Source organism: Pleuronectes platessa, chromosome 15, assembly GCF_947347685.1.
Source record: "Pleuronectes platessa chromosome 15, fPlePla1.1, whole genome shotgun sequence".
Taxonomy (NCBI): domain Eukaryota; kingdom Metazoa; phylum Chordata; class Actinopteri; order Pleuronectiformes; family Pleuronectidae; genus Pleuronectes; species Pleuronectes platessa.
In genome coordinates, this window is record NC_070640.1 from 7,742,311 (window position 1) to 7,769,169 (window position 26,859).

A 26,859-nucleotide genomic window follows, 5' to 3' on the forward strand; every position below is an offset into this window, starting at 1 on the left:
CAAAAAGGACTAGAAAACTAACTGCCACCAATATGCAAATTAGATAATGCGAATGCAGTAAGTAATCAACAGTGTATATGTCAACTGCAGGAGATTATACATATTTTTTTACATCTAACATTAATACAACTTCTCCATTCACACATATCTTCAATGACAAAACAAAAGAAATATAAATTTAAATACCTATTTTCTTAAGTTCTCCTTTCTGCTCCTTAGAAAGCTGCTCAGCCTGGTCCCAGACCTCAGTGGCGTACAGGAAGTTGGAGGTGACCTGAACGTAGCTGGCAGCCATCTGGTGGATGCGCTGAGGTATGGTCACAGACGAGCTGGCGCTGCTACTGCTGCTGACTGACGAGTAGCCGCCGGCCGTGCCCGGGGACAGTTTGGGAGACACTGGAGAGGGCATACCTGCTGCCTTACTGCATCAGGACACAGACATAACGTGGTATTAAGCAAACTGAGCACAAACTGAAAACCATTGCCGCACTGTATGACTCAGCAACTTCCTGTTGTTCTTCATAACAAGACAATTTAAGCAGGTCGACAGGTATCAGCAAATATGCTAATTTAAAAAGAGTATTTCAAGTGTTTTCTTCCATTGCGAGAAATTCTCAAATCCGAAAATGTTGAACTAATATGACGCAGTTCCTCAACATTTAACACATGTGTGGAAACCACTTTAACATCAAAGCAGGACATGACTTACTTTCCCATTCCAGGAGAGGGAGCCTGGGTGTTACTCAGAGAGTTCTGTCAAACAAAATGAGGGAGAGAACATTATGTACACGGTCAAGGAGCAGGTTACACATTCACAGAGGATAACCATATTCATGGAATTCATATTGCCTTCCTGTGGTTCTGAGAGTTTGCCAAGCAAAACTTGAGTCAAGCTTCTTGAGGACAAATGTACCTTTAAGTGCTCTGTGAGTGTTTTGGAGTATTTGAGTGCACTGTCTTTCCTCAGCTTGAATAACCGCAGGTACAGGAGGGACTGGCATCGTAAGCTGGAGAGAGAAATAAGTACATTTATTGATTTACAGCTTTGCAAGAAGAAAGCATTCAACCGGACATGAGTCGGATATGTCTTTATTAAATAGAAACGATTTTGAGTCGCAGCTTAAAGACAAGCAACACGTAAACCACATCAAATGGAAATCCATCACCTGATGTCAGTCAGCACACTTACCATAGCACAGCTAGCCTCTTGTCTGCTGAAGTAGCATCTGGGGCCATATAGCTTTTTAATTTCATAGTGTATCTGAAAGCAGAGGTAAAAAAAAACAACAACATTTAATTTCAACAAGAATCAACATTTTCAGTTGGTATAGAAATATTTGTTTTAATTCATTAGTAGGTACATTTAATACACAGGACAGGAGATACTTTTTTATTTACTTCTTGTTTGAACCTAGTGCCTAAATTACTCACATCATAACTCAACCAAGGACTATCATTTTGTTTAGTGTTAATAGCAGCTAATGGGCCCTTGAGTCTAATTCCAGGAGTCATTTAAAAAGGCTTTAAACGGCTTTCTTTCATATGTACGGTTGAACTTCCCCTTTAAATTTTAAATTGTGTGACAGTGATGAACGTATGCATTGGGGTTTGTCCTTACTTGATAAGCTCCACAGTTTCAGCATACATAGGGAAGGGAGACTTGGACTCTTGGGCACTCTTCTCCAAAGCGTTACCACATTCAACGAAAGACACCACAGCGTCCAGGTAGTAAACTGCCTTCTCGAAACGATCCAACTGTAAACGAGGAATCAGGGACATCATAAAGCTGAAACCATCGTTACTGTTTTATCTTGAATTAGAGAGCGTGTACAAGTCCAATATTGCATTTTCCCTTTTTACTCTGTTTCAGTGATAGAGACACTGACATGGTTATGGTCCTGTATGTTACATAACTGATGTGTGTGGATTACATAAAGTAACGCATAATTCATAACCTCCGCCGAGACGTTTATTCTTTCACCAATGTTGGTTTCATTGTAAGCAGAATTAAGCAAAAACCACTAAACTGATTTCCCCAACCTCAGTGGAGGGATGGAGCCGGTGTGTGGGAGGAACCCATTGAATTATTGAGCGGATACAGATTAAGGGGGCAGATCAGTTTGTTTAACAGTGCAACACAAGGCATTTTTCACAATTTGAACTGATCTTCTTTACCGTTACATTTCTAATAAAGATTTGGCGGAGGAACGTCAATCTAGTTTATATACGTGGCTCTTTCTTTTTAGTGAATGTACAGCATAACAGCTGTGGACAAATGGGGAACAGTGTGGGTTAATCAGTTGTAATCCAGGCCCATTATAGCAAAAAATGATATATAAGGCAATGACAATATAATAGACAGTGTAAAGTAACCTTTCAACCCTTCAGAAACCTTGTAATTTTATGCATAAGCTGTTTTCATAAGGAACGTTTGTATTTACATAAGCAACTGAATATACCGTATTTAAATGTTTTTGACTGGAAATACCAGATAGTACAACTGGTCTTCAGATAATCCCCAGGTTAGTCATTCATACCAGAGACAGCAGTTAAATATAGACACCAGCTCGTGTTACAATAAATAGGTAAAAGAACAAACAGGAAAATCTATTATATATTCATCTCCTTTTTTTTCGCTCAAAAACTGAGAAAGCACAGGGGGGGGGGGGGGAAGAGAAGTGCTATGGATACTGAGGCAAACCTCCAAGTCTGAACCATAAATACTATACGATCACATACATTTCAGCGATAAAGGAAACATGTTAAAAGCAACATTAAATTCCATGTAAAAACTGACCAGGATGTAGTTTTACATTAAGGTGTGGACCGTGTTATTTTACACCCTGTCTGTCAGGGCTCTGCACGCAGCAACATACACAGTGACATCTCAATTACACACGCACACACATATATATATATATAGTCTTTAGGCTCTTGTTCTTACCAGAGCATCTGCATTGTGTTTAAGTTTCTTAGCCTCTTGTAAGTAGTGATCTGCTGAATGGACCCTAAAAAAAAAAAAATGGGAGAAACAAATGCAATTATTGAAATGGTACCATTAATAAAACTGCCGTTTAATAAACTACACCTTCAAAACATTCCTATAAATAAAACTCGGGAAATAAGATACAAAAACAAGAAGTGTTGTTTTTCTACGAGCATGAAAAGGACAAAGATTTCCAGCAGAGAACCTTTTAAAATGGAAATCACACCACCTTGCATACAGTCACATCTATTCATGACCTCCACAGCCTCATACGGTTTTACACATTCAAAGGCAACTCTAGCTCCCCCACAGCAGCCTTTTCTGCATGTCCCACTGTGGGGTTATCCACAGTGGAAAGAGCTCCTCTTACCTGTCCTCAAACACCAGCTTGGATCTCTGAGACTTGGAGCCGTCTGTGGAGAGCGGAGGCACAGCCAGCTGGTTATCACAGCCCTTTGAGGATTTCTCCTGCAGAGACAGAACGCGAGAAGGGAATAAAGTTTCAGGAGGAAAAAAAGGGGCTGAGGTGTTTGAAGTGGCGGATAAAACGGAGAAAAAGGTGAAAGTGGAAAACTGGGAAGGTTAAAATATACTGCGTTCTGATATTGGGCATAAACAATGTATAGACCCATATACTGCAGTGATAAGCCTCCAGTTTGACACAGTGGAAATACTTATTAAAATCCTTAGGGATTTTAACAATATCTAAATGTTCCTCAAACATATATATTTTAATTATACATAAACGTTCACCGAGTGCCTTTTTTCGGTGCTTGCTTTGTTACTCAATTTCCTCCGGGGGAAATAAACTGCACAGCTGGCAAACATGATGAAAGGCTGCACTCACACTTAACAGTATCTGCAGCGTTTGCCAGGTATTCACAGCCACAGCAGCAGATTCCTGACTCCTAAGGTTACTCACACCCACCTTGCCATCTCGTGTGCTGCGTCCCTTGTCCTCCCCTTTTCTGTGCCTGGAGTTGGAGTTGCCCTTCGTGCTGGGGCCCCCCTCCTTTCCACTTCCTGTCCCACTAGACAAAGAGGTGGAGGACTGGCTGACCGTCCTCTTCCGACTCGGATGCTCTTGCTTTGGCGTCCGCTGCGGACCTGATATGGATGGAGAGGGGGCTGGCTCCTCTTTCTTCTCCAAAGACCTCTTAGACCTGATGGGATATGAATCCTTATTATTGTCATACAAACATTTGTTATGTTACTTAAATTATCCTTTCTGCAGTATTACTTAAAAATAAATAACAAAACATTAAAACTCAGGTGCAGCTTGAAAGGGTATTGGATGAAATAAACAAGCCACGTGTCTTGGCTGTGATCCTATATTGTTAATTAAATTTAACTGGGTTAGAGAAAGTCGTTCTAAAATCACACCAAGTGAGCCAGATGTTCCTGTTGTACAGAGGAGTTAAGGTGAATAATTACCAGATTGTAAAAGCAAGAATACTCACTCTTTACTGCTGTTTTTATGATTGGTTAGAGACTTCTCCTCTAGCTTGCATCGCTTGCTCTCCGTCTTGACGCCTTCTTCGTCGTTCTAAAAAAGATACAAAGATCACATGAAATTTTAAAGCAAAGACACATTAAAAACACGCTCACATTTATTGGTGTGTGTCAAAGGGAACTAATCTGAAGACGTGTAAAATCTATAGTCAAGCACTTTTATCTCTTAGGACTTGTAGTACAATAGTACAACTTTTAGACTGCTACTCTGGTAGTTTCACAACTTTCAATGGAAAACAGCACAATCATCCAATGACAAATTCCAGGGCTGGACTACAACGACAACCAAAATTAAATCAATTGTTCCTTGGCTCAAAGCAGTTTCTTACTTTGATGAAAGTCTGTTTGTAGGTTATTGTTAGTCACATCCTGTTCAGAAAAATGCTGAGTAAACTGAAGTGGTGCAATTACAACATCCCTCAAGAAGGACCTTAATAAATCATTCAGTCATCAAGGTCACGCTGGAAAAAACTTTTCTTTTGGTTTTTGTTAAAGCACTTATTTTTAAATTATTTTAATAATTATGGATGTATTTTTAGTGAAAAAACACTCAATGTTCTACCTTGTGTTTCCTCTTGGCCTTGCTTGAGATCTTCTCAGAGGGCTGCTTACTGAAGTCTTTGCTGTCCCTGTCTAGAGAGTCATCCCGCTCCACTTTTATCTCTGCGGGATCCTTGTAGGGCCGCCCTGGGATCCTCGACAGCAAAGTGAGATCTACAGGAAATGGGAAGGAAAGGGAAGGGTAGGGTTTAACTTGGTCCAAAGTAAAGAGAAGTGTGAGGACTGTGCACTCCATCTAGACAATTAAGTGAAAAGTGTATTATATTATTATATGTCTTAAATGCCTAATGAGCAGTTTCAACTGACCTATCTTCACCAGTAGAACCTGCTGCTGAGGCGGCCTCGCAGGATAACGCTCCTCAGGGTCACTCAGTGGAGACAACAGCTCTTTTTCTTCCATTGGAGAAAACACACAAACTGGGGTCCTGATGCTCTCTGTGTACTTGGGCGTCTGCGACGAGGACGGGATGCTCTCGTTCCCCTCAGAGTCGGACGACGAAGAGTCCGTATCAACAAACTCACGAGACTTCTGGGGAGTCTTGGTGGCTGCCTTGGGCTTGCGTTTGTCCACGGTGCTGGTGACAGCAGCAGCGGTGCGCCTCGGTGAGGACTTGGGTTCTTTTTTGATACTTGGTTTGCGGAGACCCTTCGTAGCAGCTTTGGGCCGATGGGGAGGAATCTCTGGGGCTGGCTCACTCTCCACTCTCAGACCTCCCTTGGGTTCCTCTACCACTGGAGGCTTCTCAGATTTTTTGGGCTGTTTTTTACCTACACGGATTCTCGGATTCGTGCCACCCTCACTCTGGGCGGGGGATTTTTGCCGGCCACGGCCACCATCCGCGCCCTTTTGTGCTGCTCGTAAGTCTCTACTTGGGGTTGGTGTTACTGAGTCTTTAGACCCCCCTCCCTGGCTACCATAGCCGCGTCCTGAGCCGTTATCTCTGCCCTCTTTCTTGTACTTGGTTGGAACACTATTGTTGTCCACTGGAGAAGCTGGGGAGAACTGCTTGGTCTTCTTGAACCAGTTGTCCAGCTGCCACTTGTTGGACGTGGTTTGTTCAGGCTGAATGGGAGGAGAACACAAAGGAGGTGAGGAAATGTCTTGGTGAGGGGAAAAAAAACATCTATGAAAACTTATTTAAACATTGAAAGGTAAAAAAAAAAAATCTTCCACACAAGAGAAAGAACACTAAATCTAAATATCAGGAGACAGTGTTAGAACCACTGAAAAAATTGTTGACAGAGCCAATTAAAAGGAGTAACTAACTACACCATTACTATAGATATGGTTAACTCATTACTTCAGGAGAGGCCGGCTCGTTGGCCTCGCTGTCCGTCGAGCTGCTCTCGCTCTCGCTGTCTGAGCCTGAGCTGCTTTCCGAGCCGCTGGGGTTGCTGGAGTCATCCCTCAACTGCACCGCTCCTTCACTGTTATTGCTGTTGTTACAGAAACACGGAGTCGTAGAATATTATGTTGTGTTCGAAAAGTGTAGTCACGTTTGGATTAACTCAATTGGAAAAAGCACATTGAATAAATGTTTGCAGAGATCCCACACCACTCTCCACAGACACCCAGCTAAAACCCCCGACTGAAGCGACAAGGACCCACTTATTCAATTTGTTAACATACAAATTAACATAATATTTCACACTTCAGGAAGTTTCCATTTTTGTTTTAAGGGCACCCAGACCCTAAAACGCAAGCTAAATACTGTATATCTGTGAATAGATCTTTGGTCAATATAACCGAGACAATACTATCCTTTAATTTCTGACAGAGGAAAATGCTTCAATCCAACTTGTGAACCATCTCTTTCACGATAACGATCAAAATAGAGCAAACACCTTTCAATAAAATGAGCCTAAACACCACTACAGCTCAACAACTTTAAACTGAGTCAATACTTCCTGCAAAAAGTCACAACAAAAAGATAGGATTCAAATTTCAAGTAAATTTACTATGCTCTGTTTTTTACCTTGCTGATGTGTTCCTTGAGGCATTCTTGGCAGAGTCCTGTTCTACATCACTATCTTCGCTGCTGCTCAGCTTCAGGTCATCCTCGAGCATACTGAGATATAATGAAGCATAATTAAATCTTTGTACTTTATTACAGCAGTGTAATTGCTGCAGACTGGGAGTGCTGGATGTGTCTACCTAAGCATGTCTGGTTACTTTAGATGTACCTAATTTATTATAAATAGTCATTCTAGTGCCCTGCTCTCTGGTGTCTGGGAAAACTACAAACAAAGGATGAGGGGGAAAGGAGGTAAAGAGGGAAATGGACACAGTACTTACGTGGGCTGTTCATCGCAAGTTTTGGACTGGTGACTGCTGGAGCTCTTGGAAGAACTGCCTCGTTCTGGAAACACAAACAGACCAATTAGCACAATGTAAATATATACATGTATATTGTGTCATGGTTTGGATGTGAAATGGGTCTAATACTCACTGTGTCCACCAGGAAAAGGGTGTGGATCCTGAGGTAAAAAAAAATATATATTTACATTTTAATCACATTAAATTGTTCTCATCCTTGAAATTGCAAACGGTAAATGAATAAGTGAAATGAACCATTATTTAATTTTCTCTTTCAGTTTGGGACATAACTTAATATAGGTAACACCATAACAGTAAGAAAAGTGTTTTAACCTTATTTAAGATCAAATATTTATCAATGATCCATCATATCTCTATAGCCACCAAACAAAGCTTGTTAGGTTTGTTATGTAAGGTCTGTCTGCAGTATTAAATATATATAAACATATTAAACAAATTATGTTTTATTTACTAATTGTGACACTATCGTCTGAGTCAACCGACTAACACTGATGCAATGCTGACCTTGGTAGGGAATGGAAACTTGGAGGGCTCTGTTTTGCAGGGGGTGTGAATGGCCGTCAGCGGAGGGGGCCACGACTGAGTCATTTCCTGAAAGAAACAAAACACACACACACAGAAGGAAATTGGTACACGAGTTGAAAGATATGTGAATGTGAAAAGCTCTTTCATTGACTCAAGATAGTCAGGGTTTTCTCTTAAAGCTCATGATGTAAGGTGGGTGTTTTAAAAAAAATAAAATAATGTGCATACCTTTAGAATCTCATCGACACAGTTGGCATCCCCGGGGCCCTGAAGACAGAAACATCAGGCTCAGCACACGTGTTCATAAACAACATGATGTTAGTGCAGCAGTGAGAGGTGGCTTCCATTTTGAGCACCATGAGTCACTCTATAGGAATTTTATGAGCCCGACAATTTCACCCAGACCACATGTAACATGCTGTGAGGCAATTTAATGCAGTTACTACATCATTATCAATATTTGCTCCATTAATTAACTGTGCTCTGTCATTTAAAGTCTTGATGTAAGCTCCAGGACTATAACTTTAGAACTTAAGGGCCACATAAACACACAGTGCGCCCTTTATGTGAGCAGTGGACATATGCTGCAGGGTTGAGAATAAATTATAAATTGAGGGCCTGTAGATGAAGCCTTACCTCTACAGGCTGTGAGGGGATCTTGAGTTTGGAAAGCGAGGCCTTGCCGTTGGACTTCATCTCTCCCATGGTGCTGCTGTGCGACTGAACGCTGTAGCTTTCCGCTTGCGAGCTCTTGGGCTCTGCCGTTTCCTGGCCGTCCATAGGCCGCACATAGGCCGTGGGCTTCTGCAGCATGGAGCCGGGCTTGGACATGAGAGACGGGGGAAAGGCCTGACTCGAGTGCTGTCCACTAGTGAAGGAGGTGTGAACCCGTGAGGGCGAGTCCCAGTTGGCCTCTCTGTCTCGCGGGGACTTAGAGCGGTAGCGCTCCTTGCTGTGGTGCTGCTCGGCAGACAAGGTGCTCCGCGAGTGGCTGTTGCTGCTGGAGGAGCTCAAAGAGCCCTTGGCGGGACTTGACGTGTGTGACTTTGAGTGCTCGGACCCTCCGCTGTGTTTACTCGATTTCTTTTCACGCACCTCTCCTCCGTGTCTTTGGCTACTGCTGCTGCTACTGCCTCCGTTGTTTCTCTGGCTGCCGTGCCCACCCTGGAGTCCTGAGCGTTTCTGGGACTGGGCTGAAGATCCACCTGCTGGACCAACAGGAGTCCACTTATTGTTCTGGCTGCTGCCACCGCTGCCACGCTGGTCCCCAAACAAAGGTGGGCCTGACTTCTCCTCGGAGGAAGATGAGCTGTTTGAAGGTTTACTGCTAAGCTTTGGAAGTGTGTCACCAATCGGTTCTTTCATCTCGTCGTAATTGCCCAGCATGCTCTGAATACGGCTGGACAGTTTATCTTCCTTGCTGGACTGAAGGGAGAAGCAGAGGTGGGGGGAGAGGAGGAGGAGATGGGGCAGAGGACAGAGAGATGATTAAAAAACAGAAAGAGAAACAGAGAGAGAAGAGACAGAAAATTAATTAAAAAGATAAATTAGTGGAAAGAGGGGAAGCAGATTGGGGAGAGAAAATAGTTCAACACTTAGGTTAATTGCTTTCCATCAAAAATATTTAAAATTGAGAAAATCCCTCCTACATAAAACACTTAAGTCAGTCAAACAATAAAAAATAAGCATCACAGAAATGCAGATTTATAACCCAAGAAACGAAGTTTCTCTCAAACGTCACCAGTTTTACAAATAATAAATGACTGAACTTAGAGAGAGGCCTGATCAGTCAATCACAAAGTGTGTTCAAACTGGGACCAGATCAGTCCACACCTATATTTGGTCGCAGATAAGAGTCTACCCATAGTTGCAACTGTGGGGTTAATCAATCACTTTGAGGTCACGTGTCCCAGTCGAGCTGTTTGCAATCAGCCTGCGACAGAATTCTCTGCTGAATATCCAGTTTCACACGTGGGCTCAGACCTCTGATGCTTTTGACAGCTTAACACAGAAGGTGAAGAAACTTAAGCCGTTATCTATTGGCAGGTAATGTAACTAGCTTGGTCATAATGTGCATTGCACTTCCCCTGCTAGCACAGCATGGCTCCCATGTGTTTTCCTTTGTAAGAAGAACAGAAATGACGAGCTTTATTATTACTATATTAGACCTCCGGGCAAACATAACTTCAACAGAAACAAACACTGATCGCCATCATATCTAAATTTCCTGTCAAGAGTGACAGAACTGGAAAGAACCGGTCCATAGTCTGACAGATACTTCTGGGACAACTCTCCTGATTTACATACTGTAAGCCTAGCAGCTTCTCTGGCACGCACCCAAACAAAGCCAGAGCTGCATTCAGCCTGGACGAAACAAAGTAAAATGTTAAGGTGAACCACCCGCCCGCTGCTTACTAGGCAACACCTCTGACACACCCACCAGAACAAAACAAAACGTACAGTGACGCCTTTTCACGAAACACGTTGTTTGACTATAAGACTAACAAATAGTGCACAAGGTTAATAGAATTGAACGTGCGCCAGGTAAAGCATGAATGAGCTCAATGCAGTTTTATATATTTTTTTTAATTCAAAACTTTTTTTTGTTTCTGGCTTTAGTTGGATCATAGCATAATTTGATAAAAAAAAGCCTATTCGATAATCACATTAGAGGGATCCTGGATGGAAAAAAATGTGCATTAGCCTTAGAAATCTAATATTGTGCGGCTTGAATTTTCAAGAGACAATTTTGTGCATCTCAGTAACGAGTGCGTGAACTCTGCACCATAAAAATCGTACTGCTCTGCTGGTCTACATCTGGGAGGCCACAGCTGCAGCTGCGTGCACACATGGCCTTTAATGCAGCACACAGTAAACTTCCACTTAGTGGAGCATGACAGAGGAGGAGGAGGGGTGGAGAAAAAAAGTCAAACTGAGGCTTACGTAACACCCAGACAAGCAGGAGACGAGATACAAAGTGCAGAAGAGCCAGCGACTTAGACAGTTGGCTTTTTCCATGTGATATACTAATGTGCTTCCTTCTTCTTTTCTTAAAAACATTTCTGACAACAGAACGAATGAGCACAATAGAACTATTTGCTGCAAACGCCTTTCTTCCTTTGCAAAAGGTCAATGCCTTTCCTTCTTCAATGTCAGCTATTTACCTTCGACTTTGTTGTGGCCCACAACACACAGGCCAGCACTCATCACTCACCTCTGGTTCCCTTTCTATTCCCAACCTGTCAGGACACATTCCTCATTGCTGCTTTGATGTGTAGCCCTCACTAAGGAGAGGAGCCACTTACCTCTGCTCAAATCTGGTTAGTGGCAAAGATTAGACCAGTACAGAGAACTCAAATCCTCTTTACAATTATACTAGTAGGATCCGGGAGCTGGCTGGCCTACATCTATGTGTCTGTGAGCACAGGAGGAAGACACAGAAGGTGCAGGAGGAGGGGATGCTGGCGTGTCCTTATGTTTATTTTCTACAGCTCCACTACAAAACAGCTAAGCAGGAACATGTGCAGTAAATTCAACAAACTTACGTATGTTCTGCAGAGTTAGTCCACAGTCGACTATCTGAAGGCTAACAATGATTGAATTCAAATATTTGAAAAAAAGCATCCAATACCGTTTTTCTATATGCAACCACATACTGTTCTGCCCACGCATCAGTAAATTACACCTTTAAATTTGTGTGAGGTTATCTGGATTAATAGAAGGTGGACTGTCATTGTAAAAGGAGCTTGTTCTGACATTGCACGAACAACTTCATGGGCATTAAACGGAAAGTTTACATAGAAATTAAAGTTTCCTCATTTTCTACTCACCCCTATGCTGAAAGGGTGGGTGGCTGAAGGGTTTAGGTCCATAAAACACTTATCCAGTTTTAGGGGTAAACAGTGTAGATGATTAGTGAGCTATCTTCACACGTAATCAAACAGAAAAATAACTTGCCTTGATACTGTTCGTTTGGTGTCATCCAACATCATCAAATCATATTGGAATTGAAGTCATAAACATTAAGAAGGTCCATGAACGCACCTCATCGGAAGATATCAGAGCACATTTACCCAAAAAACATGATGTAAAACTTGTTTGAGTCAAATATGGATGTCGGGGCTTGCGGACACTTGGATGACACCACAAGAGCAGCATGGAGGCACTTTATGCTTTTCTGTTTTATTACTTCTGAAGTCGGACTCACCTTAGACTTCAATTGTATTGGATTCTACTCTAACGAAGGTTACCCGTGAAACTCCAGAAGTGTTTGTGGATTCAAACACTTCACCCATCCCCCATCGGCATAGGAGTGAGAACATAATGAGTGTATTTTCATTTTAGGATGAACTATCCCTTTAAAGTACATCTTGCCTTGTTTAGGGTTCATCAACACTAAACAAAACCAAGCCTGCGGGATCCTGGTGGTCATGTTCAAAAATAAAAATCACACTTCTTTCTGTGATTGAGACAGCAACACACACTTTTCTCAAGCTTAAATCAAACATGATTTTCTTGAGAAATTGTAATCAACTGGCAACAACTATTTTTTCCGAGAGTCTTTTGACCACCAACTACGACATCTACAGTGCACATGCACCTGCAGATTGACACCAAAAGAAAGAGGGTTTCCTTCCACATAAACCCCCGAAGCTAGGCATTCCTCTGCAGTTATTCTATATTCAAACAATGCTCCTGCTAGAACCAGCAGCTCTCACTTCCTGTCACTGTTTCAAATTCCTCTAAACTGACTGAATCAATTACTGTCATATGTGAACACGAGGTAAATAAAACTTACCACTTTGTAGGGTTCGGGGAAGAGAGGGGAATTTGCTGGAAAAGCCTCTCCTCCTCCCTGCTGGATTTCTTGATTTCTCCTTTCTCTTTCTTTCATTCGGAGCACATTCCGGTCCTCACGGTTCATGTTGCTAAAAACATTAACAACAGCAGCAAAATGTCAACACAAAAAAAACAACCTGGAGAGACAATAGATGAACTTTTTATGGCATGGCTTTACCCATGGATTTCAAGGATGAATATAGAATAAGCAGTGTTATGAAAACAAGACATTCATCAACCCTTCAGTTCTCTTTTATGCCAAGATTACTTAATTCACAAAGCAAAACCAAGTAGTTCAAGTTTCCACTGGGGCCTGTACTACGCCATACCCAGGATATCTTAACGGTATCCAGTCGAACTTAACCTAACAATTGCAATCAGGCTAAGGGGTCACAAGATGCTGCTAAGTCAACCCATGTTTGCCTCGTCAAGATCTGAGCATATTCACACAAACGAGGGGCGTGTTTACTGCATATGAACAATCACCGACATGGACAAGTGTACTGGCAGCAGAGCCGCATATTTCACAACAAGGAACAAACTGTAATATTAGAAAATAAAAAGCCAGACTAAAGGAAACACAGTTACAGCTGCTAAAGGCAGGAAGGGCAGCTGGTAAGAAATCTCTGATTGTGTGAATGTGTACTTTGGGTAGACCCCCCCGGTGACATTTGGGAAAAAAATCATTAGGTGACTACGACATAACACGAGGGAACGAGATAATAAACTCGGGGCCACGAGATATGAATCTGCTCTTTACTAACAAGACCTGTCAAGCTAAGAAGAAGCCACTTGGATGAGCGATGAAACATTTCATTTAATCACATGATGTAGCCTCTATAATGAGCTTTAGTTTGACACATCGTCTGCACGGACTCTGAGGAGACTGGAAACATTTACTAGACAATAAAATAGAGGGACCTTTTTTCATGTTCCAATGGCGCAAGGACCTTGACTGTACGTATTTGGCGTCTAGGTGACAGGATGTGCCTGGCACATCTGGAAATAGGGAGAGATTGAGATGTACTGGGTGTGTTAGCGGCTTGGATAGACTTAACCAACCAGTCCTTGTTTTAAACTTCCTTTGTCCTTCCCTTTAAGGAAAGTGAGCGCCTTGAAACAGTGTCATGTTATTTGGCAAGGGCCGACTGCGCGAGTTTCACAAAGGGAGAGGGGAGGGAGGGAGGCTGTCAGAAGGTAAATCTGTAAACTATCTAACCCCCACTTACTAAATGAATATTTAAGTTCATAGGATAAACCTAATTAAAAATAAAGTATAAAAGAATAAGAACTGTCTGGTTGTCCTGCCACTAACACACCCAGTACATGAATATTAGCAACTCCCACAGGTAAAGAAACGTAGATCAATGCAGACAGTCTGTGGTTCTGTGAGCACATAGCTCATACTTGTCGGTTTGGTTATATACAGCTCCAGCAGTTGACAGAGATACATCATTCCCTCCAAGGAGAATCTTTACGTTTTATAAAGACACATGTCCTACTCTGAGACCCTCTAACAATCCGCATACCGAGCTGCACAGGTTCCTCTGAGAACAGTAATGATATGTTTCAAAGGAATTGATTAGTCAGAGGGCGGTGCTTTTGTAGGGGTTGATGTCTCATCTCCAACTTAACCTGCTCCGGACCAGGTCAGCCTTTCAGCATAAGTTACCATGGAGATTTACCCCAATATGAAGTGAACGAGCTTCGTAAGACTGACAAGCCTGAAGTAAACCTGAAGTTATCCCGATAACCACAAATCCTGGTTTTTGCTACAGGCCTCAGGTCTTAGCAAATCATACAGTCGGGTTGCCATTACCGACTCTCCACTCCGAGTCACCGTTTATTGGGTAAACCACAAATAGGACTATCATTAGTGAACGCAACACATCATAAACAGATGACCTGAGGAGAAAGTAGTCTCTAATAGGCTTAGGCTGGTCTAGACACTGCAGCAACCTACTTCAAACAATCTCCTTGTGCAGATGGACAGAGGACATTTGTCAGCAGCTGAAAGGAAAAGCCATTTTTTCATGTATTCGTACAATGACTTTTTTTTTTACTGCAATTTGTACAGATGCTTATGCCACACATTTAAAAAAAAAAAATCGGATATAAACATTGATTTGCAAAAAGATTGGAAGTTTTACGTCTAGGTAGAGAGCACAGGAGACTGGACAATTTGTTAACAGTACATCGACACCGGCGTCCGACCTTTTTGCCAAAACCTCTCAAATTTCATTGGCTCTTCAAGTCGACATCTTTGACACTGTATTCTATGTGAATGAAGCCTTTCATCCTGGGATATTTGTTGGCCATTTGCATTCTTGCACGGGCTTACTCAGACATTATCTTGACATTTTACGAGGGGGGTTGACAGGAAAAGTTCCAGCCAATGTCCAGAACACCTGACTCAGCCATTTGCGTTCTCACAGAAAAAGCTCGTCTGGAACATTTCGGGAAAATGCCTGGACTTCAGTGCATGCCTGAAAGCAGCCTTATTAACACCTCATAAAAATAATAGGGATATTTTCCTATGGAACAACATGAAAGCCAATAGACAATTTAAAATAATAACCTGGTGCCTTCAAACCAAGGACTCCATCTCTGGCATCTAAACACACCTCTCTGCCCATATTACCCTTCTGATTATAGCGTGCGGGAACATAAAAGAGCAATTTGAGAGCAGCGTGCCTGTGTTAAGTGGATATGAGGACTGACAGCAGAGAGGCAAACAACGCCAAATGCATGAACATGTATTAAATCAGTGTAAGACAACCAGATCTTAGGCAAAATGTCTTAACAGCCTACAGCTTGCAGTAAAATCAGCTGGTGCCATCTGGAAAATCTAAAGATAAACATTTGGACAGAACAAGCATGTGTTCATTCGCAAAAACTCAGCCTGACAATGACACAATATGACTGTTGAGCACCTTGTTCAACAGAGAGGTACTACAGAGCGCTGTAACCTGAAGGAAGTGTATTATCAGTCAGGTGTGTCACATCTCCCTCTTAAGTTTTCAGCTCCAGGCTCTAGCAGAAACAACAATGATGATTGTAAGACTGTTGACAGAGAATGATTATGCTGCAACAACCCGGCCTCCTCCTAAATTATACACACAACACACAGGGGTGTTTTCAATCCTCACAAAGCATGACTGAAAAGATGAAAAGAAGCAGATAGGGAAGTGACTCTGGTACAAAAAACAAAAACACACAGGGGCTTCCAAATAAACAAAGAAGCACAAACTAGACTACACACTGTATATAAAACTAAGTTTTCTTGAAGAGTTCACACAACTCTCACATAAAACAGATCTGAACTATAAAACACTCAATCTTGCCAGCACTTGAGAAAAACAGGTTTGTATGATTTTTTTTTTTTTACAACTTTTAACTGGCAAGCTTATCGGCAATGTGAAATATTTATTTCCTTACTCCTTCTTTCCCCCTTTCATTGTTTACTAAACCTTTGCCTGTTTTACATCACCAACAGCACCTTTACTACAGTACGAGTCATTACACTGACCAGACAACGTGGTTTACACACCACTTCGAGCCCACATTAACCCAAAGCTCAGGAAGCGACCAAGGCCATAAGAGACACTATTAGCAAAGGTTTTATCCGTAGAAGTAGAAGAAAATGTACAATTGTATTGCCTGGATTCTCAGGTCATGATTATCCAGGGAAAGCTAAATCAATGACAACCAGTTCTTGTTAGAGATCATTTAAAGACATTTAACCAGTTATCCAAGATCCCGCGATCGAACCGCTTTGATAATTTTCACTTGGTTCGTTAGTGCAGTTGGCAATTGTAACGTTAGTCATCAGAGTTGTTGGAGTCATTTCAGAAAACATTGTGCTATCAATCAATGGATGAAATATGCTCATTGTCAGATATTTATCATTCTCTACCACTAGGGATTCAACTTTGGCATTTGTCATGATAATGAGTCAACTTTTCAAATGTGTTGACCATCACAATCTTAAATATAACAATTAAAAATAGATCATGAAATAGTAATCCAACATGTTTCATTATGCATAAACTTTCATTACTGCATAAATACCAGCACCAACACTGGTAGTGACATGTGACCATGTAACAGGCATACAAGTGACAATTAAGTTAGCAAAATGTGGAAAGAGTGTCTGGAATAATGTCAGTTTTTGAAAATGACCTTTCAAAAATAAAGAGTAACAGATGTGCCAAAGGAAACCTGTAAGTACCAAAATGACATTCAAGACTTCAGGAAAGTCCTACCTGCCACTCAGCTGAGTAACATTTTATGTATTATGAAAATGATTTAGGTGAACGACTTGTTATTTAGTTTCATGCCTTGGATATAAAGCTCTCCACTGGTGAGACAAAAAATTAACTAAATGATGATCTACCAAGGGCGCTTCTAGCATGCTGGTTCAACATGTACATGTAAATGAGCCCGTTGATGTCAGTCTTGAAGTGTGTGAATAGGCCACTGTTGGCACAGTGCCACAGGATCAAATATCCCTGGTCAAGAATCATTACTTAACACTGCTTATGTCCTTTCAGCCTAATTGACTATTGTTTTTTTATTAGTTGAACAAGGGGTTACACCCTTACCTCCTGTGATCTAGCACTAAAGAGAATAATAACACTGCTCCATTTGATGGTGGTTTCAACAATACTGGTGTATAAATCCTAGTGTTTATCAGCCCGCAGTCGTTTATTTTGTACCTTTCCTAAATCAAAACAACTTTACTGACAAGTGCCTCTACCCCTTTCAAGGAATCTATCCCAGTGAAAAGGAAGAGCTTAATGTTGGTTCGTTATCAGATACTACATTTTAAAGTTCACTCCAGTATGAAAAAGCAAAGCGTGCTTTTGGTAAGAGATAGTACATAGTATCCAAATGAAGAAAAGACTGTAAAAAAAAAGCCTGTGGCTATTATGATCTTTCATACAGATTTCACTACATTACCATTAAGAAGACCCCTTATTATTCATTCTTTATACTGAACCAAACAATCCAGCAAATTGCCATCGCCGTGTGTGAGTAAAAAAAAACATGCTGGCATTATAGAATCAGAGGTACACATGCAACTCAACAGCATCAGTCTGTTCCAACATGATGGTTCTCCCTTTTCCACAGATGTCGATGTGGGTCTGTCACTACCTCCACTGCAGGATGTTTGCTGGAGAAGCGATGTTGTCCCCCATTCGGTGCTTGTACCTTTGATAAAGAACGATGAAGCAAAATAAAGGCACAACATTCCCCCCTTGAACAGGCTGTATAAAAAAAGGGGCTTGTGGTAATACAGGCAAGCCTCTGAGCTCAACTGTTTACGAGTTGACTTCAGACCAGTAACAAAACTCGAGCTAGGCAAATGGGCCACCTCAAACATGTCAACATGTGGTGATAGACCTTGCATTACCACAGTGGACTAACAAACCCATTCTCGTGTGGTTGACTATCGAGAAGTGTTTTGGTTTAGCCTAGACTGAATCTGTATAAATCAAGAATTTGCAAAGAAACATGTTTCTTCCGATTTGATTCCAGAGAAAGACTGCACCAAATGCACCTCTGTATACATTGCCAGCTTCCCTCACTTAAACATACGTGTACTGTTGACAATATGGTGGCACATGTGGGTTAGTGTGACAATGGACAGAGAGCTGTAATCACTGTGAAAAAACAATATTATGCAATGGAGAAAGTTTGTGTGACGTGACAAAGTAACTGCTACATCATGGTGGATGGGATATCCCCAGTCTTAGAGAGAGAGAGAGATAGCTCAGAATCACATTTTCTACACTTATACTGTGGGGTTTCTTGACATATTAGGCCAGGCCCAGTAGAGTAAATTCTATAGAAACTACTAACTTGTACCACTTCCCAAAATCCGGACTGTGTGGAAAACACCCAGGACAAAACTTGATTTATATTTTACCAATTTAAAAACACCAAACATTAGTAGGCAAAGGTAATAACTGAGCCTTTGTTTTAAAGATTTGGCCAAACCCACATGAAAGGCCCAAACCTTCCAGAGCTACCGATTTTCCAACGTAGTAAAGTAGATAGAAAACATAGAAAAAGCTTGGCTAAGCTAATTTCTCCTCACGCAACATGAATTTTGATTACAATTAATACTATGACAGCGTAATGGACACCTATGTTTATAGCAATCATTCAATAGAATGTGCCATACTGAAAAGGTCAAAGTCTGCTGTGATGAAAAGGCAGTTCACTCTGTACCCAAATTAATCAGCTCATCTGCCCCTTCTCAGTCACAACATAACAACCAGGCCACATCTTCAACACAGGCAAAAAAAAAGGGGAACAACTGATGGTTATCTGAACACCATGAATACAGAGCTGGATCTTCTGTGACACAGCCATGATGTACTAGCCGACCAGAAAACATGTTTATATGACTTGAACATACAAGGAGAAAGAGATTGAGAGAACGTGTAGTGCTTTATACCTATCAGACACCAACAGAAATGAGTAAAGCAGCCAACTAGTTGTGCATTTCTTACCCTGACTGAGAGGCCATGGCCTCAACCACTGAAACATTGGGAGGAGGAGGGGAGGAGGGCTCAGAGGATCTCCCAGGGATTCAGAAGTACTCTCGTCATGAATTGTCAGCCTAAATGTCTACGCCAACCTCCTTCAGTGAAGACTCCCTGGCCTCTTTCTAAATGTATCTGTGGGCGTCCATCTTGAAGAGTGTTAAATACAGATTCTTTACTCCACTCGATTGGTACAGTGCATTTCCTTGGAGTGGGGAGAAATCTGACTTAGTGAGAAGGAGGTGACTGCTCGCTCTCGGGAGATACCACATCAGCAAGCAGCAGGGGTTGTCGCATGCGAGGTGAAGTCGAGAGGCAGCCACAGCTTTTGTTTCCCCGTCCGTGTGGTGTTCTGAGGTTAAAGAATGTTCACGGAGTGTGTGGTGAACTAATGTAGTGAGTAAAGAAAGAGAAAGCAGGCTGGAAAGAACGTTGACAGAACGGTTCTGTTGGGATTACTTTTTTTAGTAAGTAAGATAATCATGATACAACACACAATATTATGCATTTTAACCAGTCTATCTTTTTAAAAAGTTTGCTGTGCAAAAACTTTTTTTTCCACGTCGCTGTGTCTGTAGTTAATGCACTCTCTCTGTTTCACAAAGAAATTGTGAGTAAAATAAAGTAATAAATCAAAGAGATATAATGAGAAAAAAGTTTTTAGATTTGAAGTCGAAATTAAGCTGGTGAGATAAGGAGGTTTAACTCTAAAGGAATATAAGAGCTTGGTATTAATTTACAAAACGACTATGAAGTCAACCAGGGACAAGATGCATTAGGGAGGAGCTCAGCACTGAGGGAGTTAAGAGAGGGGAATAAAATCGACCCTCTCTCTGAGAATGGAACAATCCGCCTCGTCCCATAAAAGGAGATGTTATTTTACACCACAGGGCCTCTCCTCCGGTGTGATGTCACTGCCCTCGGTAAAGCCCAGCCAATCAGAGCCCATCATTCCGTCAACAACCTCCCTCCCTCCCCCACTATGCCCTGAGCACAGGGCCAGGCAGCAGTGCAGCCCATTAAAGAGACAGCGCTCGGTTTCCAGCGTTTGGGTTGTAACAAACCGGAGACATTTTCATCAGCTGCAGATGATGATGCCACATGCTGACAAATGCTTTATCACATGTCGCAAGTTATTATTATTTTGAAAAATTCAAATGCTTTACTGTAAGAATGTGAGGAAACTTTAATCCTCCCAAACTGCAGGATTATTAAATCCAGAGACAGCTGTGCTGTCCCCAATCTATAAAATGTAACAGAATTATATTTTCTAAATGACTCAGAGGCTTTACAAAGAAAGGTACATATTATACAGTGTTAATCATATCACACACAGACCTGTCGGTGAATAATCCAGAGTGGTGAGTACTTGTGTTTGTACAGGGACAGTTCGTTCCTGTCAGGTCAGTCTGTGTGACACTGGACTCAAGTCAGCGCAAAGATCACAGATATAATTAATCTATATCATGCATCATGGGACAAAAAAGACTGAACAGTCATTTCTTCCTCATTCTTACATTCACGCTCTCCTTTATCAGTGCCAGTGCATCCATCACGTAGCATTACGCTTGAGCGTCACCGCAGTATTTATATATTTAGAGACAACAGACCGATTACTTCACAGATCAGTCGGATCCTATCCTCCACCCTGGGATATTATTTGGAAATCGAAGTTTGAAAGTGAATATTTAAAAGATAAAGATAAAAAAATATATATTGTTTCCACTCCTAAGGTCAGTTCTCTGTCCTTGACAATGATTTGCCCTCATTTATCTCTTTCTGGAAGCCTATTTTGGATATGTTAACTTCTTTAAACTCTGTAAAGTTATAATTCCTTCTTATCCTATAAAGTATGAATGTTTGCTTTGCACTTTTCACCCCAGGACTTCATTTTAGTTTTTAGCTCAACTTAATTGAAACTAAGAATTAAGTAGTAAAGATTTATTATTGTATTAAAAGACGCCTAAGCCTATTGTATTATGATTCTGCCGGCTATTTTTGTAATCTTTATAGAATGCGATTGTGACATTTCCGTGAAGTGAAAAAGAGAAAAGCTATCCTGAAAAAAAAAGTCCTGACCTAACATGTTCAAACTTGGGGAAACTCCCTTTGAGTCAGTTTACAATCAAGTTATTGTCACACTCTGAAATGCGTAGCTTGTCTTTATGATCAAGGTTGATAACTATGGAAATGCTGTGCCGTTTTGAATAATTTTAATTTAACACTTTGTATAAAAACACAGCAGCCACAGTGTCATTCTTATCTCTTTCTCTCTCCCTGTTTACTTGCATGTAGTCCTCGGCTATTTGCAGAACATCAATTGTATAAGCCATTTAGTTTTAAAAATACAAGCAGGCGACTACGCTTTCCTGATTTAAATCACAAACAAGGCTCCTAAAGAAGAGAATCCTACTTGGCACATACAAATCTCTGTTGTACAACTGAGTTTGTATAAATTCTACACATTGATATTCTGCTGCAACTACAATGATCATAAATGATTCTTATTTAACACCAACTGCTAAAAAAAAAAAAAAAGCCTTTTCATTTGAGCTGTTTGGAGGTTGGCCTCATCTTCAGTCAAAAACATTTTTAGAACAAAACCCAAAACTGTTAACTGCCACATTGGGTTTCCTGTGTGTCACAAATGCAGCCCACAAAGAGGATTTCATCATGTATCTGAACAACAAGATCTCAATCATGGAGGTACAGATGGGCAGCCAGTGCCACAACCCCTGGTGCTTTTGAAGTAAACCTGCTGACTGCAGGAATTCCAGAGGGTCCATTCAAATGCGGTAAACCTGCCTCATATAAGCAGCTGTTTGGGGAGGAGAGCCGGCAAGACAACATGCAGCTACGAAAAGGACTCCATCAGAAACTGACACAAAAGAAGAAGCAATCTACGACAACATAAAATAACTTTACTCAAGCAACTATATCAGCATCGCACGAAAGGTTCTTATACACAAAACAACAGAGGTGATGGTTAAGCCTGGTTTTCTGTCTTTTGTGTCAAGTATTTTTCTCATGATGTTTAAAGAGGAGCATGTCAAAATGAGGATTAGGTCAGAATGCTGAGAATTCTTCAGTTCCTCCTTCAGTCTTTAGTCAAAAGCCTTTTAATATATCCGCACAGCTTCACATTAGCTCTAATTAACATATCAAAACAAGACTCTAAGCCTTGATTGGCATGTTCTCTAAACAACTGCTTATATCCTTTCATTGAGGCAGGTTTGAAGCATTTGAACCGAGTAGCTGTGTGGAATGCCTCCACTCAGCAGGCGTGCATTATCTGAATCAGCAGGAGCTGGTAGCATTTACCAATCACAGCTTATTGCTGTGACTGTTCTGCGCTTACAAAGAGATTTATCATATTCATTTCGGAGTGTTTTTACACCAGACATTCTAGCTGCACTACACTCAGTCATCACAAAACTTTGATGCCAATATTTACATGTATACTTTAAAAACTGTAATATAAGCCTGGGGTTGTCCTCATGGTAAGATCATACAAACTAAAAATGGATCTTAAAAATAGCATCAGTTGAGCAGAACATTTTCTTGCTTGCAGCTTTGACACGAAATGTTCAAGGATTTTTTTGTACTACATGAAACATGACACATAACCCTCAATTACCTTGGCAAGGTTTTACAATAAATCTGCGTCACACAAGCCCTTCCCTGTGCACACCGTGCTTGCCAATAAGATTTCAACTTTTTTGCATTCACCCGTGTCTGAACCATGGCAGGATTTGGAACAATTTACAACTGAATCCCTTGACCCAGAGTAAATATTGATTCAATGAACTGGTGTATGATGCAAGTACAGTTAAAAGTCAGCATGTTTCAGGCTCTTTACTTTGGCTTACCCGATATTTGAAAAGCTCTATTGTACTAAAACTGTGAACATGTCAAGTTATTAGAGCAGCATGTGAAATAATCCAGACTTGATGAGTAAAACAAGCGGAGAAATGTAACAAAAGATGCTAAAATCTTGCATAATTACTGGCAACAGCTGTCAGTTACTGTTTTCAGACATGAAAATGCCTGGACCCCATTTTCAGGACATTTTCGGGATGCCTTTCACATAAAAAGAACGCAGCATGAGATTGTCCAGGTCTGAGTCATTCACAAAATAACCATAACCTTCGGGTGAGGGATGGCGACTGGATAGAGCAAAGAGGACGCAGGCGGTGACATATAAATTTCACAGTAATTTCTTATCACAGCCCATCCAGACAATTTTAGTAGAATGTCTGGATATTTTGTGGATTTCTAAATCTAAAATGTCTCCTTTAATAATAATAAAATGGTCAAGGTCTCATGTCAGTTATTAAAAAAAAGCTTTGCTGTTAGTATAAAGAATACTTTTGTTTCTATTAATTAAGTGATTATTGATCATTAACTTAGTAGATAAGGAAATTGTTTTGATAAACAGTTCCCCACTAAACTTGGCTATTTCAGGCTGTTTAAAGCCTGAGGTTGTAACTCCTACTGACGCTTAATAGTTTGTTACTCACCCAGGTCATGAATTAACCTTTCCTTAGTCACGGTAATTTTACCATCTGTAACATGACCCAAGCGTAACTGCAGGCATCATGAGATCTTTTACTGCACTGAGATGATCACATGCAGCAACGACAATAAAAGGTCAAACGTTACCCAAACGTTATGTAGGAGCCAGGAATTTCTGTACTGTGGCACAGTTTTCCATATGTCCCCAAACGCAATACTCTGATAACAGTCTGGACTATATTTGACAGTGTAAGTATCTGAGGACTTGCCTGGCCACAAATAGAAACGCGGCGAACTATAGCTTACTATGCTAAACCTCAAAATAATCCTCTGCACTTTGATACACGCTGGAACTTAAAGAGGAAATTAGAGATCGGTTGAAGAATAAAAAACTGCATGATTGAGGAGATTGCAGAATCAAGAGCTTGTACTGCATAAGTGTATTAAGTTAGCAACACTGGTGTCCTTTGAATCACTTAGAACGGAAGTTTTATGTACACAACGCTCAGATTATTACTGTCTATGATACTGATCCATTTGTTATGGCCTGCAAAACACCTCACCTAGTCTGAGAATATATGCTAATGAATTACACTGCTGTTTTTCATTAGTACTCCTGCTGCAATAAACAATGATTGTTTGACTGATGCAACAATTTCCAGAGCGATATGACAAAGCAGTATCGCACAGTACGGATCCATCTAAGCTATATCTGTGGGAATGAAATGGATTTAATGAGCTTCACCTCCACGGGACTACACAGCCACATGAGAGCTTAATTCACATCCTAGAGAACAAAAGCTGAAGAACAGATGCATGAGGTCAGGACACAGTGAATAGCATATTGTTCTGCTGTGTGAGCAACAGTAGTGAGGGATAGAAAAAGAGCTGCTGATGTCTGATTAGATTCAGGCTAATTAAACTGGCAGACTCTGGAAGAGCCTTCAAACTACTTTGTTTAGACAAGCTGCTCTCTGTAAAAAGGAAATAAGATTTGATTCGAAACTTACAGACCGAGATGAGAACGTAATTAGCTCTTACTTGGTTTCAGAAAAGAATGTAACTGATAAAAAGCACCTGTATGTAAAAAAAAAAAAACACTCGATGGCAACAACTCAATTTTTTGTTTTTAAAATTCACTCAGCCATCAAAGGGAGGCCTGAGGGCAAAGATGATGAGATATGATAAGGGATTAACCTTTTGGTAAATTCACACAAGGACGACTCAGTTTCGGGGGGGGGGGGGGGGGGCAGGTAGAGTATTGTACAATATCTTGTCTTATATCTCAGATGTACTTGTCATAGTCTGACTGTGGAACCATCTGTTGCTCATTTCCCCAAAATCCAGCCTTCAAAAAATTACACCGTAATAGATGTGTCATAGCTAAAGGAAACACGCAGCCACTTTGCTGTCTGGAATGGACAAACAAACCGCTGAACGTTGCAGCAGGACATGTGTACATGTGCACTGGGCTGGGCTACATCTCACACACTTATACTAAAAGCCACAGAGCAAAACCTTAACAGGAAATGAAGAGGATTTCAGAGTGAGCTGTGTCACAGTGAGCACAAGACAAGACAGAAGGCTTTTATCAGCTGCAACTGGAAAGTCTATTGCCGTAACACACTGACAATTTATGCATTCATTTGAATATGGACTTTAAAATGTATTATAATTCTTGATGACGAACTGTAGGTCAATAAACAAACTACTACTCTCGTTGCTTACACGAACTCGGACAATATTACAACACTGACCTCGCCTAATTTGCTTATCTCGTATGTCTACTTAAAATGGGGCCCAAGTGATAAACCTGACCTAAAAGTACACACCCAGAAGTAACACCCAGTCCTCTTGCATTTCACAGTTTTGACCCATTAAAAATGTCATGTAAAATAATGTGCTAGCTAAAAATATCATATGTGAATCTTCTTTTAATATTTTGTATAAAGTTACTGCATCTATATAGATGTGCGATGGTATCCAGACCTTTAGCATATAAACTATTAAAAGGATAAAAGCAGTGCCAACAAGTTATACATCAGTGTTCCTCCCATTTTTTCGGTGACCTGTCATTTTGATATCATGGTCCACAGTTTACAAAAGTTTTGAAAAGTATGATTTTAGACATGAAGAATATTCTGATTCTGATATACCGGCTGATATTAGTCAGTAGGTTGTGCTCTTCAAGTGGAGTCATGTTTTTATCTGTTTCATTGTTGTTGTTCACCTGCCTCGGGACTCCAAGGGAAACTAGTTAGTTAGGTTTTGTTCAAAGCTCTTTTGGCCATATCGTGTTCTGAAATAAAAACTTTTCTGATTTGAGCATTTCTGACAAAATATAATCTGACGCCAATGCATCTGTGAAAGATTGATAAATACATAGTTAGAAACTTAAATGATCCCGAGGGAAATTTAGGAAGGACAATAGTGACTGATATAATTACCTAAGCAATGCATTGGTCGGGTTTGACTCTTTACTGAAATACATGGGAATAGCTATGAATCATCACACAGCTGGGGTGACTTCTGTTCCACTAAATGTTGTGAAACATTACATGTCCTGCAATAAAGCAAGTTGGGCCATAAAGCATGATGTACAGTCATTAAAAACATTTCTAACAGGGGCTGAGCTTAATTCAATGAGTGTAACTCAGATTGATTATTTTGGCAGTATCTTTCACAAAATGTCATCACAACTTGGGAATGCTGCGGCCGGGGTCGCTGTCTGAAAGCAGAGGGAGGTGTTTTCACTTTGAGTAAACATTAAAGTAATAAAATCCTCTCTTTACTTCCACATAACCGCTCTTGGCCTACACACAGAACACAGTTCATAAACAAATGCACCCACAACTCAAAACAGCCCAAATCCTCCATTCCAACACTAGACTACATTTGTTGGACCAGTTCACAGCTACCTGCCACAAATAAGTTCACGACCTCAGCCCCCCCCCCCCCCCCCCCCTCCCTTAAACATGTCGTGTCAACCAAGATAAACAAGTTGATTGCTCTGTCCTTGTGTGTTGCTC

At 40.9% G+C, this 26,859-nt stretch overlaps 1 protein-coding gene across 5 annotated transcripts in view; it reads right to left on the minus strand.

The window, feature by feature from the left end:
• Positions 1–26,859, minus strand: part of aff4 (AF4/FMR2 family, member 4) — a 32,403-nt gene that overhangs the window by 4,189 nt on the left and 1,355 nt on the right. For 2 of the 5 annotated variants that reach the window (XM_053440844.1, XM_053440842.1), the window contains exons 2-20: positions 12,721–12,850; positions 8,559–9,347; positions 8,151–8,189; positions 7,902–7,988; positions 7,510–7,537; positions 7,356–7,419; positions 7,036–7,128; positions 6,361–6,496; positions 5,366–6,122; positions 5,061–5,212; positions 4,447–4,532; positions 3,915–4,149; positions 3,357–3,454; positions 2,945–3,008; positions 1,619–1,755; positions 1,190–1,261; positions 914–1,007; positions 710–753; positions 187–422 (exon numbers count right to left, since the gene is read on the minus strand). In XM_053440844.1, coding sequence (XP_053296819.1) covers positions 187–422; positions 710–753; positions 914–1,007; positions 1,190–1,261; positions 1,619–1,755; positions 2,945–3,008; positions 3,357–3,454; positions 3,915–4,149; positions 4,447–4,532; positions 5,061–5,212; positions 5,366–6,122; positions 6,361–6,496; positions 7,036–7,128; positions 7,356–7,419; positions 7,510–7,537; positions 7,902–7,988; positions 8,151–8,189; positions 8,559–9,347; positions 12,721–12,846 — 3,337 coding nt within the window. In that variant the 5' untranslated portion in view covers positions 12,847–12,850. Of the gene's footprint in view, positions 1–186; positions 423–709; positions 754–913; positions 1,008–1,189; positions 1,262–1,618; positions 1,756–2,944; positions 3,009–3,356; positions 3,455–3,914; positions 4,150–4,446; positions 4,533–5,060; positions 5,213–5,365; positions 6,123–6,360; positions 6,497–7,035; positions 7,129–7,355; positions 7,420–7,509; positions 7,538–7,901; positions 7,989–8,150; positions 8,190–8,558; positions 9,348–12,720; positions 12,851–19,282; positions 20,286–26,859 lie in introns of those variants that run through there. The other 3 variants (XM_053440843.1, XM_053440847.1, XM_053440846.1) reach the window with 3 other exon arrangements.